This window comes from Lissotriton helveticus, chromosome 4_1 (assembly GCF_964261635.1).
Source record: "Lissotriton helveticus chromosome 4_1, aLisHel1.1, whole genome shotgun sequence".
NCBI classification, from domain to species: Eukaryota; Metazoa; Chordata; class Amphibia; order Caudata; family Salamandridae; genus Lissotriton; species Lissotriton helveticus.
Genome location: NC_136063.1, coordinates 1,613,872,977 through 1,613,888,161, shown reverse-complemented (window position 1 = coordinate 1,613,888,161; position 15,185 = coordinate 1,613,872,977). Strand labels below are relative to the sequence as shown.

General features: G+C 40.5%; 1 protein-coding gene across 1 annotated transcript in view; it reads left to right on the top strand.

The window, feature by feature from the left end:
* The window catches only part of BMPER (BMP binding endothelial regulator), a 429,950-nt gene that overhangs the window by 280,506 nt on the left and 134,259 nt on the right, over window positions 1-15,185 (top strand). The window contains exons 9-10 of the mRNA XM_078688231.1: window positions 6,864-7,001; window positions 12,820-12,924. Coding sequence (XP_078544357.1) covers window positions 6,864-7,001; window positions 12,820-12,924 — 243 coding nt within the window. The remainder of the gene's footprint in view (window positions 1-6,863; window positions 7,002-12,819; window positions 12,925-15,185) is intronic.

Here is a 15,185-nt window from a genome sequence, read left to right as displayed (position 1 = left end):
AAAGTTTCAAAGTTATTTGCCAAGTGGGGGCTAAGAAAAAGGGGCAGAAAAAAAATTGTTTTTCCAATGTTAATTTCCATAGAGATTTTTAGACATGACTACAGCTTGACCCGCTGGACTGAATTTCACCAAATTTGGCAGAAATGTAGCTTTTGGTCCAAAAAAAAGCATTCTTGGTATTTGTTGTAAATCTAGTCAGTAATTTTGAAGCTAGAAGTAAAACAAATTTGTATATATTGGGACACAAATCCTCCCACGATCCAACAATCCAAGTGCTGAAATCTGATTAGCTGCTAACACTTCAATAGGAAGTGTTTGCAGCCATCTTGGAACTCAGCTTCAGCTGAGTCTCACATAAAACATTTAAAAAAAGAAAGGTGGTCCTTGGGTCCCCCTGCGACCCTGACAGGGCCAATCAGCATTTTTTAAAAACGTTTTGATGTGGGAATGTGATGGAGCGCACGGGCCCCTTTCTTGGGCTTAATTATGCCCCATGACCACCGCTACTCTGGGGCTTTAATTTAATTTTAATAACACAGAGGGCACTCAGACTCCCCAGCCCCCGGGACCACCTCCTCCCCAGGGCTATAAATTGACACAGATACAAAGAAATGGAGGTGCCTCATGGAAACCCCCTGAGCCCCAGGACCACCAACTCCCCGGGGCTTTTTACATTTTTTTTAAAAAAGGGAGGGTTTCTTGGCCCCCTCCCAGGCTGGTTTTGGCCTCAGGGACCGCCAATTCCCTGAGGTGGTGCCTGCAAACAGAAGGAGAGGGGTTGCACAGCCCACGTCCTGGAGCCATACATGTCCCTGGGGACCCCCCCCCCCCCCATGGGCGGCTCCTGCTATGTCCCTGGGTGCCCACCCCCAGGATATAGCTGTTTGCTTTAGCCTGGAAGGAAATACTCTGGTTCCAGCGTGCGAGAGCTGTCATAGTGCTCACGTCCACTGGAAGTGGAGGTTTCATCTTTTGCCCTGCCAGCAGATATGCAGGCAAGAAAATAAATTAAACATATTGCTCTTACATTTCCAGAAGCTCCCTTTGTGCAAGAGCAATACTGGCTCCCACAGGAGGCGGGAAACTGACTGGGAACAAGGGGCCCTGGAGGCTCCCCCAATCGCCGTTTCAAGGGAAAAAGAGCAGACAGAGGCACAATAATGATCAACAATGAGCAGAAAGAGGCAAAATAAAGGTGATAAACAAGCAGAAAGAGCTAAAATAGAGGACAGCAAAAAGCAGAAAGAGGCAAAATAAATGTGAGAAACGAGTAGGAAGAGGCAAAATAAAGGTGAGGAACCAGCATCAAGAGGCAAAATAAAGTGGGAGAAATGAGCAGAAAGAGGCAAAATAATGGTCAGCAATGAGCAGTAAGAATCAAACTACAGGTGAGAAATGAGCAGAAAGAGGCAAAACAAAAAATATAAGCAGAGAGAGGCAAAATAAAGCTGATAAACGAGCAGAATAAGGCAAAATATAGGACAGCAACAACCAGAAAGATGCAAAGTAAAGGTTAGAAACAAGCAGAAAGAGGCAGAATGAAGGTCAGAATCAACCAGCAAGAGGCAATATAAATGTGACAAGTGAGCAGCAAGAGGCAAAATAGAGGTCAGAAACCTGCATCGAGAGGCGAATTAAAGATCAGAAATGAGCAGAAAGAGGCAAAAAAAAGGCCAGCAACCAGCAATAAGAGGTAAACTACAGGTGAGAAATGACCAGAAAGAGGCAAAATAAAGGTCAGTAATGAACAGAAAGAGGCAAAATAATGGTGAGAAATTAGCAGAAAGAGGCAGAATAAAGGTCAGAAGAGAGGAGAAAAAGGTAGAATATGGCCAGAAGGGATCAAAAAGAGGCAGAAAAAAAGTCATAAACGAGCAGAAAGATGCAAAATAAAGGTTAGAAACAAGCATAAAAAGCAAAATAAAGGTCCGCAATCATCATAAAAAGGCGAAATAAAGGTGAGAAGCGTGCAGCAAGATGCAGAATAAAGGTGAGAAAGAGGCAGAATAATGTCAGAATAGAGCAAAAAGAGGCAGAATAGAGGTCAGAAACAGCAACAAGAGGCAAATAAAGGTAAGAAACAAGCAGAAAGAGGCAGAAAAAAGGTCAGGAACAAGCAGAAAGAGGCAAAATAACAGGCAGAGTGAGCAGAAAAAAATGAGGGTGAAAGCAAGTAGAGAAGAGGTAGAAAAATGAGCAGAGGGGGCACAACACGTAGGCAGCAGAGGGTAGTGGACTGCAGGCAAGTTTGAGAAGAGGACTGTCACAGTGGGAGCTGGCACAAGGATTTGCTCCCTTGTGCCCCCCTGCTTTTTTCACTACCCACTCTCAGACCCACTTACACACTCCTGCACCCACTCACAGACCCACTGAAAGACTCACATACACTCACAGACCCACTCAGAGACTCACACACACTCACAGACCCACTCAGAGACTCACACACCCACTGATAGACACACCCAGACATTTATGAACCGGCACAAGCATCCATTCACTTATTCCCCCACTGACAGACTCACAGACCCACTGAGATACTCATGCACCCACACACAGATCAACTCAGACACTGATGCACCCACTCACATACCCATTCAGAGTCTCTCACATGCTATCACAGACCCACTCAGTCACTCACCCACCCACCCACTCAGTGACTCACACATCCACACACACATTCCTTCATACACTCATGCATCCATTCACACACCCACTCAGAGACTATCACATGCTCTCACAAGCCCACTCATCCACCCACTCACAGACACATTCAGACTGTAATGTTCCCATTCACAGACCCGTCCAGAGACTCATGCACCCAATCACAGATCTACGCAGGGAGTCACACACCCACTGAGTGACCCACTCAGACACTCATAGACCCACTTAGAGACTCACACACTCACTCACAGATTCACTCAGATACTCGTGCATCCGTCCACACACCCATTATCACACAATCTCACAAACCCACTCATCCACCCACTCAGACACATTCAGACAGTCATGTTCCCATTCACAGACCCATCCAGAGACTCATGCACCTAATCAAAGACCTACTCAGACATTCACACGCCCACTGACTGACCCACTCAGACACTCTAATACCCACTTACAGACTTACCGATACACTCATTCTCTCTTTCAGATACTAATTTTCAAAGTGTAGTACTTACATTTAGGAAATAGAGCTTAAAAAAACAAAGGTTACAGGATTTTTATAGTTAGGAAACTTCATTAAAAACGACCTTACACATTCACTGGAAAAACCATAGGTCGCAGGAATGCTGTAGTTAGGGAAAATAATTAAAACAAACCTTAGATATTTTCTGTGAAAATCTAAGGTTACGCGGACATTACAGTAAGGCCTAAATTTCACTCATACAAAACAAGTGAAATTCAGCAGTTATAGTTAGCTGAGCTAACTATACCTTACACCCCAGCAATGCACTGCTTATGACCTCACATATTACAGCACTCATGACATGGTCAGTAACATTAATGATGGCATCTCAAATGACATCACTGTTGACATCTCTGATGGTATCATCCACAAGCGTTCTCACATACCCACCCACACCCCTATACAACCTCTCATACATCCCCTCACATGCCCACACAACTACTCACATACCCATTCACAGACCCATACAAGTACTTTAAACAACCACTCACTCATGCATAGATCCACTCACACTCACTCACTCACACTACTCTCACATAACCACTCACTCATACAGCTACTCATACAACCACCCACACACACATTCAGCCACTCACACAGCAACACACACCCTCATATAGCTACTCACACACCCACTTATTCACCCATACAGCACCTCACACAACCACCCACTCACCCATACAGTCTTTCAACATAACCTCTCGCTCACCCATACAGCCATTCACACATACTCCCTCATATAGCTACTCACACACCCACTTATTCACCCATACAGCACCTCACCCACTCACTCATTCACCCATACAGTCACTCACACATCCACTCACCCATCCATACAGCCACTCACGTAGCCACTCACTCACCCATAGAGTCAATCACACACCTACTCACTCACCAAAATAGCCACTCACACAGCCACTCACTCGCCTACAAAGCTACTCACACACCCATTATATACCCATACAGCCACTCACTCACCCACTCACAGAACCATACTCTATTTACTCACCCACTCACTCACAGATGCACACCGTCACACAGCCACTCATATATTATATTTTAGAAGTAGTATCACCCATTAGTAGTGCACCTAGTATGCTAATATAACTTTTGCAGTAGGTTAGTGTATATCTTTAACACTCATACACTCTTAAAAATACTTACACTCACTGGATGATGTAATCAGTGATGAAATTTGAGAAGTCATCAGTGATGTCACTGACCACATCATCATTGAGGTATATGTGAGGTAATAAGTAGTGCATTCCAGGGGCGTAAGTTATAGTCCTCTCAGCTTCTCTAACTGCTAAATTTCACTGGTTTTGTAAGAGTGAAATCTGAGCATAACTATAACGTCCCAGTAACCTTTATATTTTTAATAAAAAAATATAAATATATATATATAACATATGTGTGTGTATATATATATATATATATATATACACTTAATACTTACTTTTAATAGTTTACTTACCTTATGTTTTTTACTACAACTATGCCTTTAACATTCATGCTACAACAACGAAATTCGTTGTAAAGGCAGCTGTGGTAAAGGCATACTCTTGGTAAAAATGTTTGCTTTAAAGGCAAGCGTGGTACAAACAATATTGTTGTAATGTCTTCATTTAAAAGGGATCTTGTTGTTCAGCGTTCGATATAAAGGATGTTTCCCCATTCTGACAGCATAAATCAGTTTTTAAAATCTCTACCTCTCTTCACCTTCCGATTTTCACAACATTTGCCTCTTGACTGCAGGTTCCACCACTCTTTTATGGTTACGTCACTTTGAAGTTATGTTTTCATCACTCATACTTGTTTCACTTTCTCAATACGGTTGTTAGAATTAATCAAACTTCGGTCCATTTTTTCCCAATCAACCTTCAGTTATTTTTACTTGTTAATATCTTAAACCAGCTTCTCACCTCCTCTATGATTCTTTCTAAAGCAGCATTATAATATCAAAGGTCCAAACCACTCCCATTGGCTCGAATCACATTTGGCGGGAGGTGTGGATCCTCCACTTTCTACCATAGACCGTCACGTCCACTTGATGTTTACACTGGCTCTATGCAAGACCGCAGGAAGAGAGGGTAATTGAGGACAAAGAATTATTCACACCTATCTGCCAACTTGTGTCGATTTGGGTAGAATGGGCATGCATTGACATCCTGGCCTCACACCATTACTGCTTCCCACTGGCTGAAGACAACAGCAGGATGAAAGAATGTTAAGTAGTTCACCTGTGCAAAGGTGTACCACAAGGGGCAATTTGCATGCTTTTAAGGGTCACTTTCTCTTAGCACTTCAGTGTCTGCCAGCTCCTATCATGTGCCCAGAGATCAATGGGTGCTTCAGGCATCAGAATTTGAGGTAAAAGCTTAACTGTATTACTAAGTATGCCCCAAATCTTCATATACTAGCCCATAAGCGGAAGAATTATCAGTGGATATATGGAATAAAGTACTCCCTGTCATACATTCAAAGGACAGAAGAGTTTCATGACCATTTTTCGGCGGGGGTCAGACTTCAAAACATTGTTTGTAAGGGGGCTCAGAGCAAAATCATTTTAAGATCTCTGAGATAAGGGATATACTTGGATCCACATGAGCGCACTCCTCCTGATCATCAATGTTGGACAATTGCAACTTTTGTTAATATGTTCAGGTCCTTTGCATGTATCTAGGGATTCCATGTTTTTTAAAGTAATGTTTATCAAGTTAAGATACACAGCATTAGGCTTGCTAGAGATCCCACCATTCATTTATAAATGTGTTATGCACTAATATGGGAAGCCGAAAATATTCCTATTTGTGATTTCATTCGCAATTTCTCTTTTTTTTTATTATAGTAAAGTAAATGAAATGACAGAACATGCAGGAGGTGTACTTAATGTTTATATTTGGAAACAGGGGAGAAAAATATACATGAGGGGGAACTACAGAGGTGAAATAAAAAAGAAAACAATCATTGACACCATACCACCACAAAATAAAATAGGATGACGTATTGTGATTTGTGTAAAATTAATTCAGCCTTCATAATATCTTTTATTCATTCTGGTGAGTAAGAAAAGGGGTGTCTGCAGAGGCACATTGAAGGAGTCTTTATTTCCAACAGCCAGTGTAGGTGTCTTGGACTGGGATATTTACATGAGAGAGTGCTGGCATATAATTCAATCACAGCACTTACTGTGGTGTCAGTGTTGTTAGAAGGAAACAGCAATAAAACATTGAGTACAAAAATTGGGCTGATAATAACAATTGGAAGGTAGCATATTGTGGATGGATATATCACTGGCTCACATGTTTGCAAAGACATTTGATTATTTCAAAGGGGTTGTCCTCTCCTGAAGTATAGTCCCTAAAGGTCTATGTGCTGCATCAAATTCATGCTCCAATTTGTTCTTCTCATTTAGTACAACAGCAATTGTTCTGAAGAATGCAAAGACATTTAAACAAAGTTAAGACTGGCACTCTGCCCAAAAAATATATAAAGCTATGACAACTCTAACACGCTTTAGATGCCCAGTGAAATCTTTCCCTTTGTCTTTTTTTCCTCTCTTTCCAGATGGGAGTGCGGCAGCTTGGTCAGAACTTATGGGTTGAGACCAGAATATTGTAAATTTTGTCAGAGCAACTCAGTGAGAATTTTCATGTTTCCTTGCCATCCTTTCACCCAGGACTCCACCGTTGTTTGCAAGAAGAAATGCGCCCCTGAAGCCTGCAACAAGAGCACAGAGTCCTGTTGTGATGAGTGTGTCATGTATGTCCCCACCGAGGAAGTGAAAGTGTGCAAGTCTGGCAGCAAGCTGTTCAGGGTAATGTTGCAATGCTAATGTCATTTGGGGATGCTGCTGACTTTAATCTCTTTGTACCCTGCCTGTTCACTGTTTAGAGAACAAAGGTTTGTTCACTTAATTTGCTTGCGTTTTGCGTTTTTGTTGGCTGCAGCACCACATTCAGCAACACTTCTCTGATCTGCTTAACTCCAACTAGAAGAAATAAGATGGTATGTGCTAGTTAACAAAATCAACAAATCTTAGTAAATAGCATGTTGAAATATTATCTGTACTCTTTTTTGGTCTCTAAATCCTGTGCAACCCTATTGTGGTGGTGCCATAATATAGCACTTCATTGGCACCTTCGAAAATGTCAGAGGACAGGACATTGTCTTTAATATTTCAATGGCATGAATATCTCCAGTGGCCAAACTTATGCTACACACACTTAGTTACTGTCATTGGCACACAGTATTTTCAGAGGTAATTCAGAAATTCATCCTGAAATATGAGTGAGCTTAATATGGGGGCTGATCTTGTTTGTGGGTGATCCACATTTTAGAAAATTCAGGAAAATAGGTCCTGGGTAAAAAATAATTTGAGAATAATTTGGGCATTAAACGAGGCTGAGATTATTACTCATGTCTCTTGGATCCAAAGTCATCAAAAACGATAGAATAGATCAGTTCTCCACTGATAAATTTCAAGCTTCAGATTTCTAATCAGGCAAACACTGCCCGACTTGTATTACAGAGTGAGTATTGCATGATGCAGATAAGAGGATCAGGATGTTAATGATGATTAAAAAGCACAATCAAAAGCTCATACTCAAGCACAGCCACAACTCACTAAAGAACATCTCTTATCCTCACGCACTACAACCAACACCTTCTATTTAGTTCAAACTGTAACTCACATACACCACACATACACTATGAAGGGCGCCCCTCAACCCAATGTGAAACAAAGAATCGTGCCTTTTTTAGTTATACGGCACTAAGCAGATTCTAAAAGAATGCAATATTATGTCACTAACCGTGTTAAATTAGCACTTTTTGACAGTTTGCAATTCTCTGGTTGATTGCATTTAAAGCCAACGAGATTTGAAAGATTTGCTGCCTTACAATCTAATTTCCACATTTATTACCTTGATTTCTATAGGTATTTCCACATTTAGTCCTTACATCTCTTTAGTATTTGACTGGTTTAAAACATGGCAGACCATCCCAGTTTTCTGCTTCAATTAAAAGGACGATGATTGTGCAGTTTTATGTCAGGAAAAATCTGGTTTAGTAAAACTCCTAATTCTTTAAATTGTAATCACAGAAGCATCTTAATCTTCAATGGGGCTTTATTGGATGGTATTCCACGCTATACATTTATTTTGAAGACGTTTGCATCCAATTTCACTCGTATGTGGCTGTTTTCATTTACTATCTGTTACTTTTATGTATTGTTTTAAATGTACTTTGAACTACACCTTGTGGTACATCAGAAACTTTTCAGAGAAATAGAATAGACAGAGGGGCGTACGGCGGTACTTTCATAACACAGAAATCAAACATCATGATCATATTGACAGAAACTCATAAATATCTTAGTCACCTCCTAATCACTCCTTTCCTTAAGCAAGGCCACTTGAATTATGTAGTTGGAGAGGGACAATTTATGGGGCAAGAAAAGGCAAATTATGCGACATAATGAGGCACATTTTCTGATAGCTTTGCCTAATTATTTTGTCAATTTCATACTTTTTAACACTGTCTGTTATGGTTTGTTAAACAATGATTTATAGAGCGTTCAGCTACTCAACAGAGTGTCCCAGCGCTGTGACAGAAAAGCTATATGCAAGAGCAATGTACCCAAAACTAAGACTGAGCGGAAGCAGATTAACTTAGCTGTTGAAACATCCAAGTTTTTAATTGTTTTCTAAACTCCAAGAGGGAGGTAGATTGTCTCAAAAAGAGAGGCAAAGTATTCCAAGCACGAGCTACGAGCTAAGTCTGGGCATATGTTCTCACTCAGTTTAACATTCAAAATTAGCAATAGGCAACACAATGGTGAGAAATGAACTTTTACAAAGGCCCTCCACTGCAGACAACACTTGTCACTGCGACTTTACTAACTTTTGAACCGTTTGAGCTAGAAAAAGTTTTTGGGGATAAAATGTGCTAATTATTTAGCAGGTGAATCATGTAGCAAATGTGGCAGATCCATAATTACGTGAAAATTGCAGCAGCCGCACTATCGCATAATTTCCGTGGCCCTGCCAATAACCCTGCTTGGAACACTTTTAAGTCATCACAATTTTAAGGAAAGTCTGAAAAGATATGAAGTTGACTTATTCTTAGTTTCTTTACTTGCCCTTGAAACTCAGCAGGGTGAGGAGATGTTCGCCTTCTTGCCCTATCCTATTCTCCAGGGATCTGCATAAGAGTGCGATGCACAGGAGGTATCTTGTCAAGGGATTCCATAAGCTGGTGGTATTCTGCTGCTCTCAGTAGAAATATGGATGTTGGCAGACAATGATACCATGTCATTTCCCAGTGACCTGCTCATCTGTCATAAAAACATGCCTACCTGGTCTATGATCTTCAAAATCATTAGGCAGAGATAGGTATACCAACTGGAGTGACAGCTTACAAACTTTCTAATTTATTGATTCCCGAAAATGTGTTTTAATCATGGAATCTAGCATGTTTAGAAAAGTGGCAAAACACATAAGCGACAATTAAGAATAAAGTTAACAGATGATTGCATATCATCAAGATAAAAATTTGCAGATATGATGAAGATTTCAGTTGCAAAAAGTGGTCACAAATTGCCTATTGACTTTCTATAATTGAAAATGAATTTTGTATACTGACCAGGGCGCAAATAGTTTGGTACACAAAATTCAGAATCATAGTGGATTGCTATCAGTATCCATGAGGTAGTTTGCAAATTTCGACTTACTACGATTGGATGCCATCAAGGGGTTGTGGACTGCTGGGGTCATCAGACTACTATGCCTGTGACTGTATCTAAATAAAGGAAACTTTAAACAAATGTAGACTACATTCCTTAAAGGAAACAGGGCTGCATTTAAAAATCTATATTTTTTAAGTTTGTTTGAAAGTTGATTGTGGTGCTCAAGCCTCTCCCTGTTCAACGGGACTCCTTCCCATTTGCGAATGCGTTACTGCCCCAACTCTGAAGTTGGTAACCTTTCAATGTTAATGGACCAGATTTTAGTTACAAGACATTTATACATACCACAGTGAATCTCTATTTTGAAGGAAAACACTAAACATGCCCATTCCAAATAACAAATCCTTATGCCTTTCTAAACTCATTTTGCTATTCAGTAACCTGTTACTTAATCACAAAATGGGCTTAGTGCATGCTAGAAAGCCATTTCGTGGTTTAAACCCTGTGATTTAGTGAATGGAAGACTTTATGACTACCACATGGCTTTGCCCATCTGTCCCAAAGTTTTCAGCCCAGGGCTTCCATCTGACAAATTGTTATTTTCAAGAGTGAGAGCCCGGTCAATGCATTTGATCTAATGTAAGACTGCAACACTCAGAATGCAGTGATTTGTTAATAGAAAGTTCTATACCGGAAACGGAGCCTGATTCACAAAGCCAGTTTTGCAAATAAGTTCAGTTTACATATGCAAATGACTTCATGAAAGGTGGGTTTGAAATCATACATCCATCTATGTGTTTTATTACAACATCAGGGTTTATTATTACTCCTTCGGTACAACTTCCTACATGGATATTGAGCAGGCTTGTTCCAGGACTATGATACGCTGAACACTTTGGGAGCACCCACAAACTCAATAATTTGTGGGTGTTGCCAAACCTTTCACAGACCCATGCCAACTCCAGAAATGTTTGGAGATTTACTCCTATCAAGGACAGGAACTACATGTTTTCCCTAAAAAGGAACTGTGAGGGAACACTGCTAAAACTGGTGCAAGAAGAGTGGTGTAACTTTCCCAGTGAAGAGAAAAGTGCATTACAGTAATCCAATGGCTTTCCTACGAGCAGTTGTACACTATTCCCAATTACCCATGCAAACACATTTTGCTTGGTCTTAGTTCAGACCCTCTGACTGGCACAGGCTTCTTTCTATGAGTAACCATGGAAACAGTTTTGAATTCTTATATTCATTAGTTTACTCTATATCCCTGCAAGTGCATATTTAAGAATATCTTTGAAAATCAGGCCAAATGTGTTCTGGCGACATTGATTCATCTGAAAATAAGGCTCACGAACAACCCTCAAAGTGGAGTATTACTCGAGTTGTACCTCTCGAAATATGCCACTACATGAACATCACACACCTGGTCATGTCTCATGAAATATAAACTTTCATTAATCACATGGCAGGACCTAGAGATAAAGGCAGTACTGTCGTTACATTGGTGTGGAAATGTAAAGTTTGCAAAAATGCAGATGCGTTATGAAAACTGCTGTGCTTTGCAAGAAATGTGTCTTTGAATTAGCGTGGGAAGTATATCTGTCTCCCAAGCTGCCATTTTCTGTGCTTAGGTTTACAGTTCAAATCTGCTACAGCACAGTGGCAGCCAAGATTGTGTTGGGTCGAGGATAGACCATCTGGGAAGAAATTCACTGTGTCCAGAAATGATAATTATATTTTGTCATGCGGAATAATTTAAATACATTGGGATGTTAATGTGTTTAGGATATCCTGGAAATGTTTATAACATGTCTTTTAACTGATAAACTAGCTTATTAGTACAGAGAAAGGGAAAATGGGAAAGAGAGAGAGGTGACAGATTTTGAAAAGAGTGATGATATATAAACTCAGGATAGAGAGATGATGAACGAGAAAATAGACAGATAGACAATAGACAGACTAAGGACATAGTGAAGGGTGATAAAAATATGAAAGACGAAGATAAAAGTATGAAAGAGAAGATAAAAAATACACTCAGAAAAAAGAAAAAAAAACTCATCTTTCTTTTCTCAAAAGCATAAAAAAAGTAAAAGCTGTACTGCAATTGCAGGGGCCTGAAGTATAGTGGACTCATTAAATGCTTAAGGCAGCCATAAACCAGATATGTTATTGACCAGATCCCAGTGTAGATGCTTTGGACCGGATTCACAGAACTAACTTAAGACAAAATCCTAAACTTATTACCATTTTGGTATTCACAGAAGGTAGTTTGGTATTCACAGAAGGCACTTACTCATTTTGGTATTCACAGAACGCACTTACTCATTTTGGTATTATGAGGCACTTACTCATCAATGAGTAAGTGCCTTCTGTGAATACCAAAATGAGTAAGTTACTCAAAATGAGTAAGTTACTACTTTTGGTATTCACAGAAGGCACTTACTCATCAAAGAGTAAGTGTCTTCTGTGAATACCAAAATGGTAGTAAGTTTAGGATTTTATCTTAAGTTAGTTCTGTGAATCGGGCCCCTAGTTTGCAGGTCGTCTGCAGTGCTATCAGGAGACATTTTTTTGCGCTGTGATGGTTATATCAATCGTCAAGGTGCAAACGTTTTGGATACAAAGATTTGCAGAAATCTTGCTTCACCAACATTCACGAGGCAGTCAGTAACCTTTCAATGCTTTGTAAATGTGTGAGTGATTGCAAAGTATTAATGAGTTTCCTTTCACTGTGGGTGGAGTTTATCCATATTGCAATGTTGATGCATGTGCCATTTAAGAAGCCTTAAATGATCTTGTCTTCACAGCACACCACAGTGCTCCATATCATCAAAAACTGTAGAAGAGATCAGTGGCGAAACAACTGCCCCTGTGTTGTACTGACAAAGTGCTGGAAGTGTTGTATGAAGCCTCCACTCATGACAGTTTGTTTGTTGTGCTCTTGCAGGATGGAGAAATGTGGTCTTCCATTAACTGCACCATCTGCGCCTGTGTGAAAGGCAAGACAGAATGTCGCAAGAAGCAGTGCATTCCAGTCAGCAGCTGCCCTCAAGTGAGTTTCTGTTCGCATTGGCTTACTCTCTGGAGGTCAAATATGACATGGCTAGTCAATGACTATGACCTTTTGACCAATATCGTATACTGCAATGTTTACGGACTACAGTTAATTACATTGAAGACGCAAATGGGCAGTTATTTTATGAATGTCTTCTTTATAAGGATATCATTCTTTTACTTAGCAGGATGGCATGTGCTGCACAAACTCTTACCTCCAGGATTCACCGTCGTCTCATGAGGGGGGGGGGGTAGCAGATGGGGTTCATGCCTCAGCTCTAAATGTCCTGCCCCCTCCTTGGTCGCCACCACCACAGCTGTTGAATCTGCCAAGAGATGACACAGCAACTAAAACAGACATTGCACCTTGCCACAAACAGGATTACGTCCAACTACCTTTCAATGCATAGCATGTTGTTTTGCTTAAAATGTTTAAATCAATCTATCTATCTATCTACCTACCTACCTACCTACCTACCTACCTACCTACCTACCTATCTATCTATCTATCTATCTATCTATCTATCTATCTATCTATCTATCTATCTATCTATCTATCTATCTATCTATCTATCTATCTATCTATCTATCTATATGAAATAATTGCATGATTTAGGACAGGCCGTCCAACTGCAAGCCACTCGATCTACTGTCCCTTTGCCAATGCAACTGACCTCTTCGGAATAGTTGAAGGTTGTGTCTCTTCAAAGATATGCTCAGGGTCATGGTCCGTTTTTGCAGATTGGTCACATATGCCAGACCAATTCCAAAAGAGTTCTTGGCCCACCAACGAGTCAAAATTGTGTTGTTTTTCCAATGCTTTCCATGTCCTACCGCCACGATCTGTCTGACCCTTGCATAATAACAAGAAATGACAATCAGATTTAGACTTTACCTTCTGAAGAAAAAGTAAAGCAATTACTTTATGGGTGGGGTCTTTTATTATCTCTATGGTCAGCCAGGGCATCAAGCTTTGCATGCCAGTACTGCGTCAGCAGTGGAAAGTCTGCGAGGATCTATGTGCAAAATGCATATGTATGACTGAGCTAACCGGAGCACTTGCTATATGGAGTGCTACTAATACACTGCACCACAGGCAATTAGACTGTAATCCTGCCTTTTAATGTCCAAAACTTGGCATCAGCAGACATTTGGCCACCTGGTAAATACTACACCCCAGGCAGATGTTATTTTTATCAAGTCTGTAATGTGCATCCTTCATAGCACCAAAACTGTGATTGAGCCTTTAATGCATCCAAAAGGCCACATTAAATAGCAGGGAAGGGAGGGAAGAAGCATCAGGGGATAGAAAGTGAGAATGGTGCAAAGCAAATAGAAACAAAATCAACAAAACACTTTTTATTGCACTGGCTGATGAAGTGATACCGCATTAATGGGTAGGCAAATTTAGGCAACAGCCATGACATAGATTTTTGAAGAGAGTAGAAGGTAAAACTGAGCTGGCAGTGCCCCCATAGACATCAGGGATAAATCACTAGCTGTCACCTACCTGGGATTGAGAGAAAAAGATATAGAGAGTGACAGATTGAGAGAAAGTGGGAGAGACAGAGCGAGAGAGAGAGAGAGAGAGAGAGAGGAAGAGAGCAAGAGAGAGAGAGATTGAATTAGGGTGTGCATGCATGCATGTCTTGTTTGTCTGTCTAACGGTGCATGTCATTGGATAAAAATCAAGATGGTATTTTGGAAGAATCCTAGGTCCAGGAGAGTTCCAGGGGAGTACAGGACTGATACATTCTCTCCCTGTGACAGATTCTGCCCTCAGACCTCAGCCAGCTACACCTGTCCTTGATAAATATATTAGTCTGCAGTGTTGATAAGTTTAGGAGTGAATAGGCAGGTGTTAGCACTTTGTTCTATCAAGTTGATGGGTAAAATAAATGCACATTTATTAATCCAAATATGCTTTAATTGGAGTAAATATTCATTTATTTAGACTCAATATATTCCAGGTAGTTAATGAAGTGTACTTTGTACTGGCTTTATTCAGAAATGCCGATTCCTTTCTGGCTGAGGAGTAATGAATGCTGCTGAACTTGAACCAATAGGAGTTTTTTGTAGCACCACACGCACGTACACACACACACACACACACACACATGCACACAAATGCTCATGCACACACACAGACACACTCACACCTGTATAATCCTAATTTAGATTTTGGTGGCTGGTCTGTTGGTCCACCAAGGCAGCAGAGGGGTTTACTCTGGTGCCCTTATGAAAATCCAACCACCATAT